This window comes from Brienomyrus brachyistius, chromosome 4 (assembly GCF_023856365.1).
Source record: "Brienomyrus brachyistius isolate T26 chromosome 4, BBRACH_0.4, whole genome shotgun sequence".
In the NCBI taxonomy this organism is placed as follows: domain Eukaryota; kingdom Metazoa; phylum Chordata; class Actinopteri; order Osteoglossiformes; family Mormyridae; genus Brienomyrus; species Brienomyrus brachyistius.
Window position 1 is genome coordinate 8,901,598 of NC_064536.1, and position 15,730 is coordinate 8,917,327.

General features: G+C 41.0%; 1 protein-coding gene and 1 long non-coding RNA gene across 16 annotated transcripts in view; one reads left to right on the plus strand and one right to left on the minus strand.

The window, feature by feature from the left end:
- The window catches only part of LOC125740020 (tripartite motif-containing protein 16-like), a 411,298-nt gene that overhangs the window by 24,725 nt on the left and 370,843 nt on the right, over positions 1 to 15,730 (minus strand). Inside the window, exon 6 of one of the 14 annotated variants that reach the window (XM_049010695.1) lies at positions 10,189 to 11,141. The exons of the other annotated variants lie outside the window; for them this stretch is intronic. Within the exon in view, the coding sequence (XP_048866652.1) occupies positions 10,609 to 11,141 (533 nt within the window). The 3' untranslated portion in view covers positions 10,189 to 10,608. Of the gene's footprint in view, positions 1 to 10,188; positions 11,142 to 15,730 lie in introns of those variants that run through there. 14 annotated transcript variants of the gene reach the window in all.
- The window catches only part of LOC125740033 (uncharacterized), a 303,704-nt gene that overhangs the window by 8,948 nt on the left and 279,026 nt on the right, over positions 1 to 15,730 (plus strand). The gene's annotated exons all lie outside the window — the stretch shown is intronic.

Below are 15,730 nucleotides of genomic sequence, written 5' to 3' on the forward strand. Positions count from 1 at the left end.
CGTCAAAGTCGTCTCCAAACACCTGTGTTCCGTCATATTGAGCATGCGCGAGACGAAAGTGCGTTTAAAAAATTAGAAGATTTAGAAGAGTTGTTTCGCGCTATCATGATATTTAACCGTAGGCCAGTAAGTATATCAAGCTCCGTTCATACAAATATGTTAGATTGAGAAGCAGCAGCAGCTGATTGTCTTGGCAATAAGCTTAAATCTTACTGCTTTCCCAGTTATTTTATAGCGCAAATGGGGAAAAGACCCAGAACCTATGAACAAATGACTCCGAAATGGAGATGGAAGAAGAACCCGACATGCCTCCACGGAAGATGCGCCGTGGTACCAGGAAGCCCTGTCCGAGCCAGACGGCAAAAGACGGCACTGTGTGGGTAGAGGAGGACATTGGAAGTCGAACGCCCAGTGCATCAGCTAGACCCACAAAGTCTGCTAAGGTTTGTCATTCCCATATTACATATGATACTTATATATACCCATGTATTATTTATATAAACCCATTTAGAGTGAGTTTCATGTAAATTTACCATTTCCTATTTGTTTATCTTCCGACAGCGTAAAATTACAAGTGTGCTCCAAAGCTTCCTCTGCCTGCTAGACGTGGGAATGCTGCAGACCATCACAGAATGTACGGTCCATCAAGCCCGCAGAACAGAGCCGGACTGGAAGCTGGCAATTAATGAACTGATGGCATTCATTTCTATTCTGTTTGTGAGAGCGATCATGTGTCCCATTGGTGCCATTACAGATTGCTGGTCGGAAAACTTTCTGGTGCCAGTAATCAAAGAGACAATGTCCCCAGGTAGATTCCTGTCAATTATGCAACACCTTCGATTTGATGACAAGGACACAAGGGCAGAACGGGTGAAAACAGACAGATTTGCTGTGATCTCTGACATCTGGACACGCTTCACTAAGAACTGTGCAGAGAGTTTCACGCCAGGAGATCATGTGTTCATACACGAACAGCTGTTCCCAACCAAGGTTCGTTGTCCATTCACACAGTATATCGCGTCCCACCCGGACAAATTTGGGATCAAGTTCTGGATGACGATGGATTGGGAGACCAAATACGTCCGCAACGTGTCCCCTTACTTGGGAAAGGACCCCAGTCGTCAGAAGGGGGACAGGCTGGCAGAGAACGTGGTCATGAGGCTGATGGAGCCATTTCTGGATGACGGGAGAAATGTCACAACGGACAGTTTCTTTACCTCACTGTCACTGTCAGACAGACTGCTTCAGCGCAACACGACTCTACTGGGCACAGTGAATAAAGTTTGCCGTGAACTTCCTCCATCGTCGCGCATGTATTCAGTAAGAGCAGCAACACGCAGGTGGCCAGTAGCTGTATTTTATAACATGCTTGACCTGGCGGCAGTGAATGCCTACGTTCTGTACAAGGCATGTACAGGGTGGAAAGGCAAAAGAAGATTGTTCCTGAGTCTTCTAGCCAAGGAACTGCGTTGCCGTTTCATGCAGCAAAAGGCAATGGAGACAGAGAGGAAGGCTGCTGCAGCGTTTGTTGCTGCTGTGACAGGACCTGTACAGACAACTCAGTGCCAGGTACAAGAGAGCTGCAACAGAAACCGCAGCTGGTTTGCCTGCGTAAAGTGTCACAAGTTCACCTGCGCCAAATGCAGGGACGATAGTCACTGGGTCTGCAAACGCTGTGTGGGAGAGTAACCACTGAGACAAGAGGCAGAAAGATGATGAAGAGATGAACCTGGAACTGAGGGACTGAATATTTTTTTTTTTACTTTTTTTTTCACAATTTTTTACATGAACAGCCAGAGGCGAGAACATTTAAAGCTGGAGAGATGACAGAAAAACAAAACTCACTTTTGGTTTTATAATTCAGTGATGGCCAATCAAAATGAAATGACATTATTTCATTCTGTACGTGTATGAGCATGTTATCAACCATGGACCATGACTACACTCAGCTTATGACATTTGTGTACAAACATACTTTCGAGACTGATGTGTTAGTATATTTTCATTCTATTCATTTCATTCTATTAGCAACTTTTCATTCTATTTTCACTCTATTTTTTTTATAAATAAAACACTTGTGTTTCCATATATTTTGTGACTGTGTGTCTTACATATTTGCAGGTTAGTCAGTGTGTGGGATATTTTGTATAGATATGGCAGGCTTTTGTGAAGGTTTCCATGTCACACACATAGGTCTGGGCTGCCATGGATTTGAGTTAGGAGTCTGAGTAAATAAATGCAAATGTGCCAGAGTTCACAGGTAGTTAGTGTGTTTGCACAACAAAAGCAGGAGGACAATGGAGCTGAACGCCTGCGCAAATCTGCGTAGGCTAAGTAGTTCTAGTAAATTTACGCAGATTTGCGCAGGCTTAGTAGTTCTACCATCAGAGATTGAAGCTGCTTTTGTAAAGAGATGGACAGTATTTCAATTCCATATATTTCAGCACCAGGACAACAGCCCCCCCACATGAGGGGCCCCACCAGAGGACACCGGACAGGGAGCCACCAGCCCAGCCCACCAGAAATTACAAAGCTCAGTAGTTCTAGTACTATTTACAATGTGTTTGCGTGCAAACAAGAGCGCAGACAGCATTAGGAGCCGGACAAATGTTACAAATTGCACTGTAATGTTGGCCCAAACATCCACACTAGAGAAAATTAAAACACTGTGTTGATAGTCGGTTAAAACCAGCCACAGCCTAAGGTTTAATGGAACTGAGAATGGGCTGGGATCCCTGATCTGTCGGTTCCTGTTGGTATGTTCCAGGGCCAAATCATCACTGGGAAAATAATCACTGTGATCTCTAAATACTCCCTCTCTTCATATTTGGCCACACACACCGTCCTCAAACAAAGGTAAATACTGTATGCCGCAATGATGCCGCATGTGGCACATTTAGACGGGGGTCTTTATATACCTATTATATGTGGGGGCACACATGTTGTGGCCTATATTGACTCGTCCATACGCACACCTCTAACCTTGGACAGAATTAATATTTTGTATATATAATGTCATTCATTTAAAATGATAAAACAAATGCTGACTGTTTGCTGTACATTGTAGTGTTTTCAGTTGCAGCTGTCTGTGTTTCCCTTAATCCTACGTCAATGTTACTCAGAACTATTTGAACAATCTCTGCCTCTTGTAAACCTGTGCAATTGTCTCACGCTGCCATATTTGTGCATTTTCAGTTTTTTTTATCATTTTTTTAACTGCACAATGTATAATACATTCTAATACTTGCAGAGGATGAAAGTTAACATTGACAGGGTGTCTTAAAAGAGGGCTACAGTAAAGAAAACAAAAGTTTCAAGGCAGCATGAAGGTAACACACAATCAGGGATGTGCAATTTCTGAGGCATGTATTCAAAAAAAGTATTTTAACTGGAAAATTGTATTTTATAATTCATATTTGACTTGTTCATAAAATTTTTTAAAATTATTATTTTTTAAGACTTTGTTCAGTATTTTTGTACTTTGAAAATACAAGAAATACTATATTAATGATAACGTCATATGTGCAAATTATTTATACACAAGGAGGAAGCTTCATTATTCATACATTTTAATGAATGGTCATTAGAGACAGTAGCTAGTTGATCACTTGTGTTGAGCCAAAAGACCTGCATTTTTAGAACCTATTCATGTTTAAACTTTTAAAGATCTTCCTGAGTGAAGAGCTTAAATTGTGCTTATCTCAGAGGCTTGAGAGGACACCAAGGGAAGACAAAGTGTCTCGGGGACGACCACAGGCAACCTGGCACTGCCCGGGTAGATGAAAGAAGAAGGGCACAGAGCCAGGCTGAGCACCACAAGCGCTATCCAGCCCATGGCTGCCGATGGTCACATTCCACCAGAACCCCCCAACACTAACTCCCCGGGGAACTTCCAAGCAGCAGAGCAGATTCCAACAACCGAGGATCAAAGGAAAGGAAAGATCCTGGCAGGAAGAAGAAGATCTTGTGGCCAAAGGTTAAAAATGTAGAAGTTTGGAGAACAAATGTGTAACTCAAATTTCAAATAAAAATATGTGCTACAGCTTAATCATTTGTTATGATTATAAATGCCGAAAACATTCCTGGAGCCTTCGATTTAGCATACACAGTGCCCTCTACAGGTTCTAAACAGCATCTCTTTCAACCTCATTCACAAAAGTCTTTTTCACAAAACGTTTTTCTTTGTAAATCCCAAAATCTTCCTATAAATGTATGTATGAATGCTTCTCGTCTTTTTCAGTCACACGAAGCCTTTATAAACGAGGTCCCCGATTAATCTGTTAACATGAAAACATCTTAATTGCGTTAAGGCATGTAAACGTGGCCACCTAACAAAAGGTAACTTCGTGACTTAGCAGACTGCATGTTCCTCATCTCCTCTGTATGGACCATAGAGCTGTGTATCGGAGAGTCTGACAACACGATACGTTTCAAAATACAGGCATTACAATTCAGTGCGCTGCTCTATTTTGCCATTCTTTTTAGAAAATCTGCTTTTAGGAAAACATGGCATATTATAAAGAGCACATCACCAAATGGATGAAATCTGAGGTAAAACATTTGATTTTTAACCCAATCAGAATAGAGGGATCTGCATTTGCTTTTACCACAGTCCCTGTAACAATCCAGCATCGTTGCACTACAGCTATTTCGGATTCAGCCAACAGGTAACGTTACTAGTCAGCAACCTTGTGCAAGTTACTGAAAATTACTAGTTACCAATTACTGCATATAAAAGTAATTATAATAAAGGTGGGACTGGACCGTGTGTCTGCCTGGGGGGTCGCCGGTCGGGATCGCCAGCAGTTTGGACTTGTGGTTGGTGCGGCAACGCACTACATCACCGCCTGCTCCCCCGGCCTGACCTGCCCAGTATAATAACATAATCAAGGTAAATAACAGTGGGCTAAAGGTAGTGATCACATTAACAGCGTCGCTGTTCTAATACATGGCGCAGACATCGGGGGAATATGGAATCAAATGTTCGGTAGCGATGTTTCTGCAACACAGATGTTTGCCGATGGATTTTCAAGCATCGCGGAGACATAGTACCAATCCACGTGTGCTCTCTGGGGAGTTATATTATTTTAGTGTTTTTTTATGAATTAAGGGGCAATTTAAGATTGTTTCAAGGTTTGTAATAACATAACATTGCCCTTTAATTCTGATTAATTAAGGGGCAGTTTAAGAGTATTGTAAGGTTCCTTTACTACTTAAAATTACTTAAATCTCCCCTTAATTCTAATAAAGGGATAGTTTAATATTATTATAAGGGTCCGTAAACCTTAAAAATTCATTATTTCACCCATCAATGTTTATTAATTAAGGTGGTTATTTAAGACTGTTTTAAGTTTTTAAGCACTTAAAATATCCTTATATCACCACTTCATTTTAATTGTGCGCTGAAATGTTTATGTAAAAAATAAAGCATAATAAATCACAAACCAATATGATAAACGTATCGTTTTATTATCATGCATGAATGAATTACAATGAGAAAAGCTTCCTTCCTTTTACCGGCCGCTTGCCCCCTTGGGCTTGGAAAGCCTTCGCTGGGCTATAAGCTCCGTCTTCATAGCCTCTTCCTCCTTTACATTTGTTGCTTCCTTCCTTTTACCGGCCGCTTGCCCCCTTGGGCTTGGAAAGCCTTCGCTGGGCTATAAGTTCCGTCTTCATAGCCTCTTCCTCCTTTACGTTTGTTGCTTCCTTCTTCCACTGCTTTTTTCTCCTCATCTGTCTTCTCTCCTCTCTCTCTCTTTTCCTCTCCATTCTTCTTTCCTATTTCCTCTTCTGCTCCTTGCTCCTGCTGCTTACTTGACCCATCTATGTGTTGTTACCTCCACCTCACTCTTTCTCCTGCCTATAACGGTAAAGAAGGAAAAATATTAGGAGGACAGAGGTTGTTCAAACATGCAATTACTACAACTTGTACATCAAAATGTATTAACATTCGGATCAGTCAGTAAGATGTATGAGATAAAAATGAGATAAAAAAACGAAACAGCTGGTGAAAGTTTATATAGACTTTTGCTTGTTCTTACAGGGTTTCTGTAGGTGTCAGAAAGTCCATATTATGTTCTATACATAAAGTATTCACTAAACATGGAATCATGGTCATGTCAAAATGTGCTCCCCGAAACTAGCTGATGTTTCTTTACATTAACTTGTGTGGACTCACAGTGGTATAGAGGTATAAGCAAGGTGTGTGTTGGTAACTCTCAGTTTTACTCCCACAGGTCCTTTTGAAACACAGTGTATATTTTTAATAATCATGATGGTCTCATACAACAGGCACTGTGGACATGTTAATGTGTCCTGCAGTAATTTAACATGTCTGGCTTTTAAATAGCACAAACTTTATTTCCCCTTCTGTAGAATTGATGAATCTGCGAATCTGAATATGAAGCTGAAGAATCAACACAAAACATTTGCAATTGTCACTAATTAACCAAGAAGCAAATTCCCCCTTAACACTGTATATGTTACACTGGTATATTTGTAACTCCATTCTGAGAGCACAGTGATACCCACAAGCATTATAAATGCATCACAAACCAGCCAATCACAGGCTGGAGAACTTAGCCAAATGGTCCTGTTTGTATATTAAATGTTTAGTGCACATGACAATAAAATGTAATGCTTTTTAAAGCCATTTAAGGCCTTATTTGTCAATTAAACCATTTTTAATGCTATGTAAGAGCATAATTTTCACTAAATTGGTTTAATTACTCCTAATTCCTATAATGTCCCACGGAAACCCAGTCTTAGAGCTGTCCAGAAAAAAAAAAAATTATGATATTTCAAGGAAATTACTTACTTTGTAAAGGTGCTTAAATGGAGGTGTGATGTCCTGGAGGCAAACCTCAAGTGCTTCTGTTCTTTCTACAAGAAACCACAAACATTTCAGGTATGTAGCAATTTGAAACATTGTTCAAAATTAAGTTCAATTCACTCCTCACAAGCAATAGCCTCCATTATTTCCAGTCCACATTTATTATTTTGGAATTTGGTTAAATTACTGATATTTGAAACTATATATCAAACATTTCGCCCACTGACAGGTGAAGTGAATAATATTGATTACCTGGCAACAGTGGCACCTAGTAGTGGGTGGGACCTATTAGGCAGCAAATAAACAATGTGTAGTATATACTGGGATGCAGAAAAATGGGCAAGTCTAAAGATTTGAGTGACAAGGGCGTAGTTGTGATGGCTAGATGACTCATATCATCTCCAAAACTGAAGGAAAATATGTGAACGGGTAACGGAGGCTCATTACATGCCAGATAGTACAGCAAACCTTCAGAGGTCTAGCGGAATCCACGCCCTGACGAGTCAAGGCTATTTTGGCACAAAAGTGAGCCTGGGCCCCACCATGAACCTGCTGACCACTGCAGGACCATCTCACAAGAGCTGGGGGTTTGGAGACACTATGATCCAGCTCTCTAGCCATCACAAAATGGCCCATGTCAAAGTCACTCCCATCCTTACACTTGCACATTGTTTCTGCTTCCAACACATCAGCTTCAAGGACAAAGCGTTCACCTCCTGCCTAATATAACCCCCCCACAGCCAGATTGCACTGTAACCAAATGATCAATGTTATTCACTTCACCTATTATGATGTTATGGCTGATCAGTGTATAACCTCTGTATCTCAGTTAAGTTTCAGACTGTTTTGCAGATTAATATACAGTACTGTGTTTATAATAAATTAAAAAATTTCCCAATATACAGTACATTGTCAGTTTCACTGGCCAACACACGGATCATTGAAACATCATCAGTTTCCTGCTCTTTGCCGATGAGGCTGCAGGGCAACTTTGCTGTGACCTTGAAATTACATGAAATATTCTGTTAAAACACTTTATTTGACGTTTTACCCTGTGAATTGAAATTTTAAGCGCTCATTGTGCTTTATGTATGTGGTATACAAGTAAAATACAGAAATTAAACTATTTAATTAGAAACATTGATTCTAAACAAATTTATGAGGCTCAAACTTTGCTTATGACAGGGTTCCAGTCAATTTCCGCTCCCTTGCAGGCAGTGGTCCACAAGTTTGATGCACCCAGGGATGATCTTACAACAGCCTGGTGGAGACATGTAGAAAAAAGAAAGATATCAGTTTTGCACCAAAAATGTTAGAATACCGAGGAGTGCAGGTGGAAATAGAATCAGCAGTTTACTTGCCTTTAGTTTTAAAATGGAAATTATGGATTTCCTCAGTCTGGTGAACATCCTGCCTGGACGCCGGCCACTGCGATGGTATACATGAATAGGGTGAATGGAATGATATATGTGGAGTTTCAGAGTGTGTATGTGAATGTGTGTGTGTAGGGGTTTGTATTTACTGCATTTGTGAGGAACAAACATCCCAACAATGTGTCAAAACTGGTTACTTTTTAGCGTGTGGGAACATTTTTCAGCTCTCCACAAAATAACCTTCAATTTTACAAAAATCTATGAATGCAATCAAACAATAAATTTAGCCAAAAGTCTTATATTTTGTTTGGTTACTTATGGTTCAGGTTAGAGCTGGATAAAAGATACGGTTACCTTAGTTAGGATTAGGGGTTTGCCCAGAGGAATGACAGTGACAGTCAGTCTTGTGACTGTGAAAGGACAGTTTACATGCGTGTCACACGTGTGTCACAGTAACTGGACACAACTGTGATAATTTGTATGCTTTTGGAGACAAAAATGTCTGTGTTTCTGTCACCAGAGGGATAAATCTCCCTGTTTGCATGTGTGTCACCGTCTGTAAGTGTATCACAGATGTGAGAGAAATGCTTGTGCATATAGGCTGTAAACCCTCATGCATTTCAGTCTCTGTAAGTGTTTTGTTCCGGCTGCTGTCAGACGCAGCATAAACGGATTCAGACCCGGGATGGTTGGATTGTCAGGGGTGATTTATTAACAAAGAGCACAAACAGGAGAGAACAGAACAGAAAAGGAGAATGAAACACTGATGCAGAGCCGAAGCCGGCGTGGTGGCTGCCACAGGATCGATTCCTCCCCCCTTAGCCGGGGACCCACCTTATACACCCACCCCCAGGGGAACAAGTGCACCACGTCTAAATTAGACAGGAGGGAGAGAAACAAACACGCCGCCAGCAGAGGCAGCAGCACAGAATGTGGAGCTCGTCACTAGAGGGAGTCAGAATCCACCTTCCCATTGTGTTCAGGGGTATATCTGTATTACTGCAGTGCCACTGTGAGTGTATTGTGGGTTATATTGTGGCTGATAATCTTATTCTTAAACTGTGTAGAATAAAAAAAGAATATATATATATATATATATATATATATATATATATATATATATATATACAGTACTGTGCAAAATGATCTCCATGTTGATTTAAACCTATGATATTATGTCTGTCAAACTGTTTTCCCTTAACCATTTCAAAATCACTCCTAAAGTCATCCCAGTGTTGGCAGTATTTTCAATATACTCATGTATTTTTTGACATGACCACTAGCTCACCTCATATAGCTAATCAATACCTCAGTGACTTTTCAAAACTAGTTTCATTAATTAATTAAGTTGGTGGTGAAATTTAACAAATACATGAAATGGCTGAGGTGAACCTGAGGAGAGGTTTAGGAACCATATTGGTGTTCATCTAGCCATCCAACAAGATATCAGTAACTTTTTTGAGAACATAAGAAATTACTTTTAGTTTTTTTGTTTTACACATAATTTGCACGTTCTAATATTAAATTTTCTTTTTCATACTGAGAAAATATAAATTTACTACCCAGATAAATAACTTTAAACATTTCCTATGACTCCCTAAGAGTTTTGCACAGTACTGTATATATCTCAGGATTCCTAATGAAACAGGATTTATGTGTTTTTTCTGGTAATTGGTAATCACCTACACTACTTCACTGATGATCAGGTGCCTTTCTGTTGTTGTACTAACATGCCTTATTAAGATTTTATGTTATTTTTGTTTACTTAGTTAATATATGATTAATTTGATTATATTATTATCTTTACTAAGTTACCTCAGGACCGCTGTAGGTTTTGAGTTAATAAACTGTCTGCCGTCTGCCGCCCCCTGCTGGCCAAAGTGTCGCCGCTGCGATATCAGGCTGCTGCGCTCAGTGAGCAGAGAGCGCGGATTAAGTCAGTTACTCAGTTACGTTCTGGGCAGCGCGGAACCGGGACATTAATGGGATAGAATAGGAAGCCTTTATTGTCAGTGTACAGGTAGCACATACAATATATAGACAGAAATATAAAATATACATATAGAGGGGAGGGGAAAAGCTCCCCTTACTCATCAGGCTTAGATTTCATGACATTTTATTTTATTCAGAATCAGAATTAACTCTATTGGTACAACTGCATGTACTATGAATTTGTTTTGGCAGTTTAGGTGCATTTACAGACAACATAGAACATAAGTCATTTTGTATGTTTGTTCAGCTTACAGAACCCAAATACTTATTTTATTAACATACGTCACACTTCAGACAGAGTAAAAAGGGTTATACTGGTTATAAAGCAGAGATTTTACCTTTTTGCCACGGAGAAGCAGCGACATGTGACACTCTGATACGGTAAAAATGATTCCTCCAGCACACAGTGAGCTATCCCAGCATGCACAGCCACACGGAGGAGTCTGGATAAACATAAAACCCAGGATAGAGGGGTTCAGTGAATGAGGAGGTGAAGCTGTACAGGAGGGTCAGTCCATCAGAGGAGACTCTGTAGAAGGACAGAGTACCAGCCGCCCGGTCCAGATACACTCCTACTCTGCGGGAGCCTGAGGGCTTTATGGGTATGTCAGTCGGTTTATTATTGTGATAGACAGAGTAACTGTCAGGAAGGCAGAACAGCATCCATGACTTGTCATTGAATCCAAGCCCACAGTCAGCAGTGTCTCCTTTCCTCCTGATTCCTTTATAAGTCACTCCTATCCGGGCTCCATTTCCACTCCACTCAGCCTCCCAGTAACAGCGACCAGTCAGACTCTCTCTGCACAGAACTTGGGGACAGCAGTCAAATCTCTCTGGATGATCAGGATATGGCTGCTTTCTCCCCCGTGTCACCTTCCTGTTCCCCCCTGACAGAGACAGGTATCTGTATGCTGTGTTGGGGTCCAGCGTCAGCTGGCAGGAGTCTGTAGGCAAGAGGAAGAGCGATTAATCCCATGACGAAGCCCAGCATCTCCATCATTATCACTGTCACACCTCACACACTCACTCACACAGAACTCGCTCCAATACACACATTTTATTCCCAATATACTCATGTAGCCGCCCGAGTCTGCGGCGCTCCGGCTGCCCCCTGCGCTGTGAGACACGCCGCGCTGAGAGACTCGCTGGGGACCGAACTGCACTTTAGCCTGCGCTCTATTATTCTGTACGATACATAAAATATAAAAAGTCAAATATGTGAAATACCTCAGGAAATGTTGGACGCCCGCGCGACGCCGGCGGGAACACGCGCCAAAATAATGCGCGTGTTAAACTAATGGCCTTAATTACAGGTAAATAAAATTACAAACAGCATTCATCAAACATATTAACCATAAAATCATACGACAAAGATTACCACTAAAAGTGAGTTTCTCTTTAGATCACAATATGAATTTCTTTTAATCCACTTTGGACACACCTCTCTCCAGCAGCGCGCAGACGCAACGCTCCCAACGCGGACGCATCTCGCTGGTTCTCCGCAAAGCGCATCACCCGCGTATTACACCGCGTATGCGTACATGGAAACTTTCATATTTCTCTGGTCAAGCTGTGTACTTTGCACATGCGCACGTGTCCTATTTAAGTATTATTAGTAGTAATTCTGATATTTCCTGCACATGTACCACAGTCGCGAGGTCTATTTATGTTTCCCTACGTTTTACAAATTCAGAGCGGCAGTTCACGGGGCTGCCAACTTTGATCAACTGGCTGGCGTGAGATTTTCAATTCGGGACAAGTCTGCACACATATGCATACACATTTATATGTATATGCAAACTACAACAATCCTCATCAAAATAATCTATGTTGGCGTTTAAAGGCGAATTTGGAGTGCGGCAGGCGGTCGTCCGCGGAGGAGTAAAATGCATCATAAAAGTCTACACAAACACGTCCACTTGTACGTGCGTGCAGAGGTACCAGTCTGGCCGCCAAATGTTTTTTGTGTCTTGATTCCGGCTTCGTCTGTGCACTTACATGAGGATAACAAGACGCATGCGCGACGTGCAGTGCCACCAGAAATTGGGGTGGCAGTATGGTCACGTTTTGTCACGGAACATTGTCTTTACTTACGGTACAGATAGTATTAAAGTAGCATCTGATTTTTTTAAGAATGAGTGTCCAGAAGAGCTGTATATTTTCACAGACAAGAAAAAAATATTCCGAACACTATTGTGTCCTTCTTTGTACAGCATCTTCAAAATTCAATGGCAGCATAAGTTTCTAAGAAAGCAGTGTCATGCGTACAAGGTACAATGAAATTCTAACCTGAAATTCTTACCTATTTTCATAAGCAGCATTATTTTTCATACAGTTCCATCCATCCATCGATTTTTTTTGCCACTTATCTAATATATAACATATAATCTATATATAATGTAGTACAATATATAATCTCTCAGGGTGTATATATATATATATATAGAGAGAGAGAGAGATTATAATATTATATATAATCTCTGGGTCTGCCCCCTGGCCTCCTCCAGGTTGGACATGCCCTGAAACACCTCCCCAGGGAGCCGTCCAAGAGGTATCCTAGAACCATCAACTGACTCCTTTCAATGCGGAGAAGCAGCGGCGCTACTTTGAGCCCGGATGTCTGAGCTCCTCACCCTCTCTAAGGCTGAGCCCAGACACCCTGCTGAGGAAACTCATTTCTGCTGCTTGTATTCGCAATCTCATTTATTCGGTCATCACCGAATAAATCATTCATTCGGCTCATGACCATAGGTGAGGGTAGGAACGTAGATCAACAGGTAAATTAAAAGCTTCACCTTCCAGCTCAGTTCCCTCTTTTTCCAAATTGCTGCACTGGAATCAAGACTCTGAGATCAAAATCAAATTGAACTTTATTGTCATCTGCACCATATATAAGTATAGAGAGAGATGAAATGGCGAAGCTCAGGGCCCACAGTGTAAACATAAACTTAGTCCAATACAGAAAACAAGACAAGACAATGTGCAAAGGACTTACAGGACAGTGTAACTGAGGAAGAGGAGTAGATTGTGCAATATTGGGTAATGTGCACTATTGGGTAATGTGCAATATTGTTAGAACTATATTAAAAGTATGATGTTTTTTTCTGTAGTCAGTTAGACCTGAATTCACCATCATGTACACTGTAACAGCATGAGTTCACAGTGCAAAACAGTGTATGATAATAGTAGTAACAGCAGTAACACGTCTAACATTTATAACAGCTGAAAATAGGAACAGAAGCAGAATAATGGGGCAGACAAAGAATAATGGGGATTCTTATTATTGCCCCCATGTCAGAGTGACAAAGTGTTAAGTGCAGTGCAGCGCTTAAGGGTCGGTCTGTGGCCTTTAGTTATGGGGTAAGGGGGGGGGGGTTAAGGTAGTGATGAGGCAGAGTGAGGGCTATGTGAGCACTTCCCTCGTCATCCAGGGCCTTTGGTCGGCTCTCGTGGTCATTGATCACAGACTTTATATACACCAGCTGGCCACACTCTTACCGACTGGTTTGTTGTGTTTCATCAGGGATTTATACACAGGAACCATGAACACAGTGACATGGTCTGAGTAGCCGAGGTGGGGGGGGGGGGGAGGGCCTTGTAGGCCTCACAAACGTTTGTGTGAACATTGTCCAGACAGATTCTCTCTAGCTGGGAAGTTCACATGTTGGAGGAATTTGGGTAAAACTGGCTTCAGATTTGCTTGATTGAAGTCTTCAGCAATGATGAAAAAAGACTCTGGATTAGCTTAAGGACCTAGTTGTAGGATTGGAACTCGGTGGTTAAGTGAGGAGTGTCTGTATAGAGATGCTGCAGCAGGGCTACAAAATTAGCAGCTCACTGTGGAGGCTGCGATTGTACAACATTTTTTCCCAGCTTTATTAAACATCCATCCATCCATCCATTTTCCAAACCGCTTATCCTACTGGGTCGTGGGGGGTCCGGAGCCTATCCCGGAAGCAATGGACACGAGGCAGGGAACAACCCAGGATGGGGGGCCAGCCCATCGCAGCAGGTAATGCATGATGAAATTATTCATATACTTTTATACTAGCCGAAAGCGGGAGAAAAGAGAAGAGAAAGAATAAGGAAAGGACAAAAAAAAGAATGAAGGAAAGAGAGGGAGAGGGCAAATACAGTTCAAAGTCATTTTCCACACTTTTGCCTAGAATCAAAGCTAGAACTTTATATTGGATGCCAATTATCAACTAAAAGAAAGTCTGTATTAGGTTTTAAAATTATATTGATTATGCTTTGGCATAATTTGGCAGGAAGTACTGAGTTTATTATGCTCTCATTTTATATTTGCCGTAAGAAAAGAGCAAGATTTTCAGTGAAAGGTTTATAAAATTCTGAGGTTAGACTGTCTGTTCCCGGCGATTTATTATTTTTTAAGTAATTTATTGCTGCAGACATCTCAGTTAAATCAATTGGGACGTCACAAAGTTCACGATCCGCATCAGTTATTCCCATGATGTTTGAGAAGAAATCAAAAATCTTCAATCAAGACTAATGACATGCAAATTATTAAAGTAAAGCAGAATTTTCTTGATGTCATCTGCAGCATTTCCATAAATCCTCTCCCGCATAATGCAGTTGTTCCTGACTTGCTGACTTTCCAGCCTAAAGAAATAGGCTGAGTTCTGCTCACCTTGTTCAAGCCACAAGGCACAAGGCACATTTTTGCCACAATCTAACAAAGGCTCCTTCTGCCTTATGTTTATATATAATCATCCAATTTATTCTGTAAGTCACCTCCTACATTATTTTCTGTATCAGTAAGACGGTTGACTGGTTTGCAGGTTAAAGCAGTAAATCTGATTTATAATTTAGTTTTCTTCATCTCTTCCAATTCACGCCAAGTCACTACTAAACCTTCTGACAAATTTAGTTACATCATGTTATTATTGCAATACTTTTTTTCTGTATTGGGTCTGTTCTAGTGTAAGTCAATTATTCATTCTGTATTTAAAATAGCTTCTTTATTTTTCAAGATTGAACTGTTTAATTTCCCGTTTGAAGATATTTTATATCCAGTAGACGATGACAAAGATTGCATGTTCTCCCCATGTCGTCATGGGGTTTCCTCCGGATACTCCAGTTTCCCCCACAGTCCAAAGACATGCTGAGGCTAATTGGAGTCGCTAAATTGCCCATAGGAGTGCATGTGTGAGTGAATGGTGTGTGAGTGTGCCCTGCGATGGGCTGGCCCCCCATCCTGGGTTGTTCCCTGCCTCGTGCCCATTGCTTCTGGGATAGGCTCCAGACCCCCCGCGACCCAGTAAGGATTTTCCGGTTTGGAAAATGGATGGATGGATGGATAGACGATGACAATATGGATACATGGATGTCAATGGCTCGGTGGTCAGAAAATGGTGAAGGTATAATGTTTGTTTAAATATTTCCTAATTCATTAGAAATAAGCCAAAAATCAGTTTGCGGCTGATTTGAAAAGGTGCTACTGTTTTATCTCTTGTTTAATCTCTTCCATCATTTTTTTCTTTTTTCACAGCCTGTCATCATGACTATGTATAGT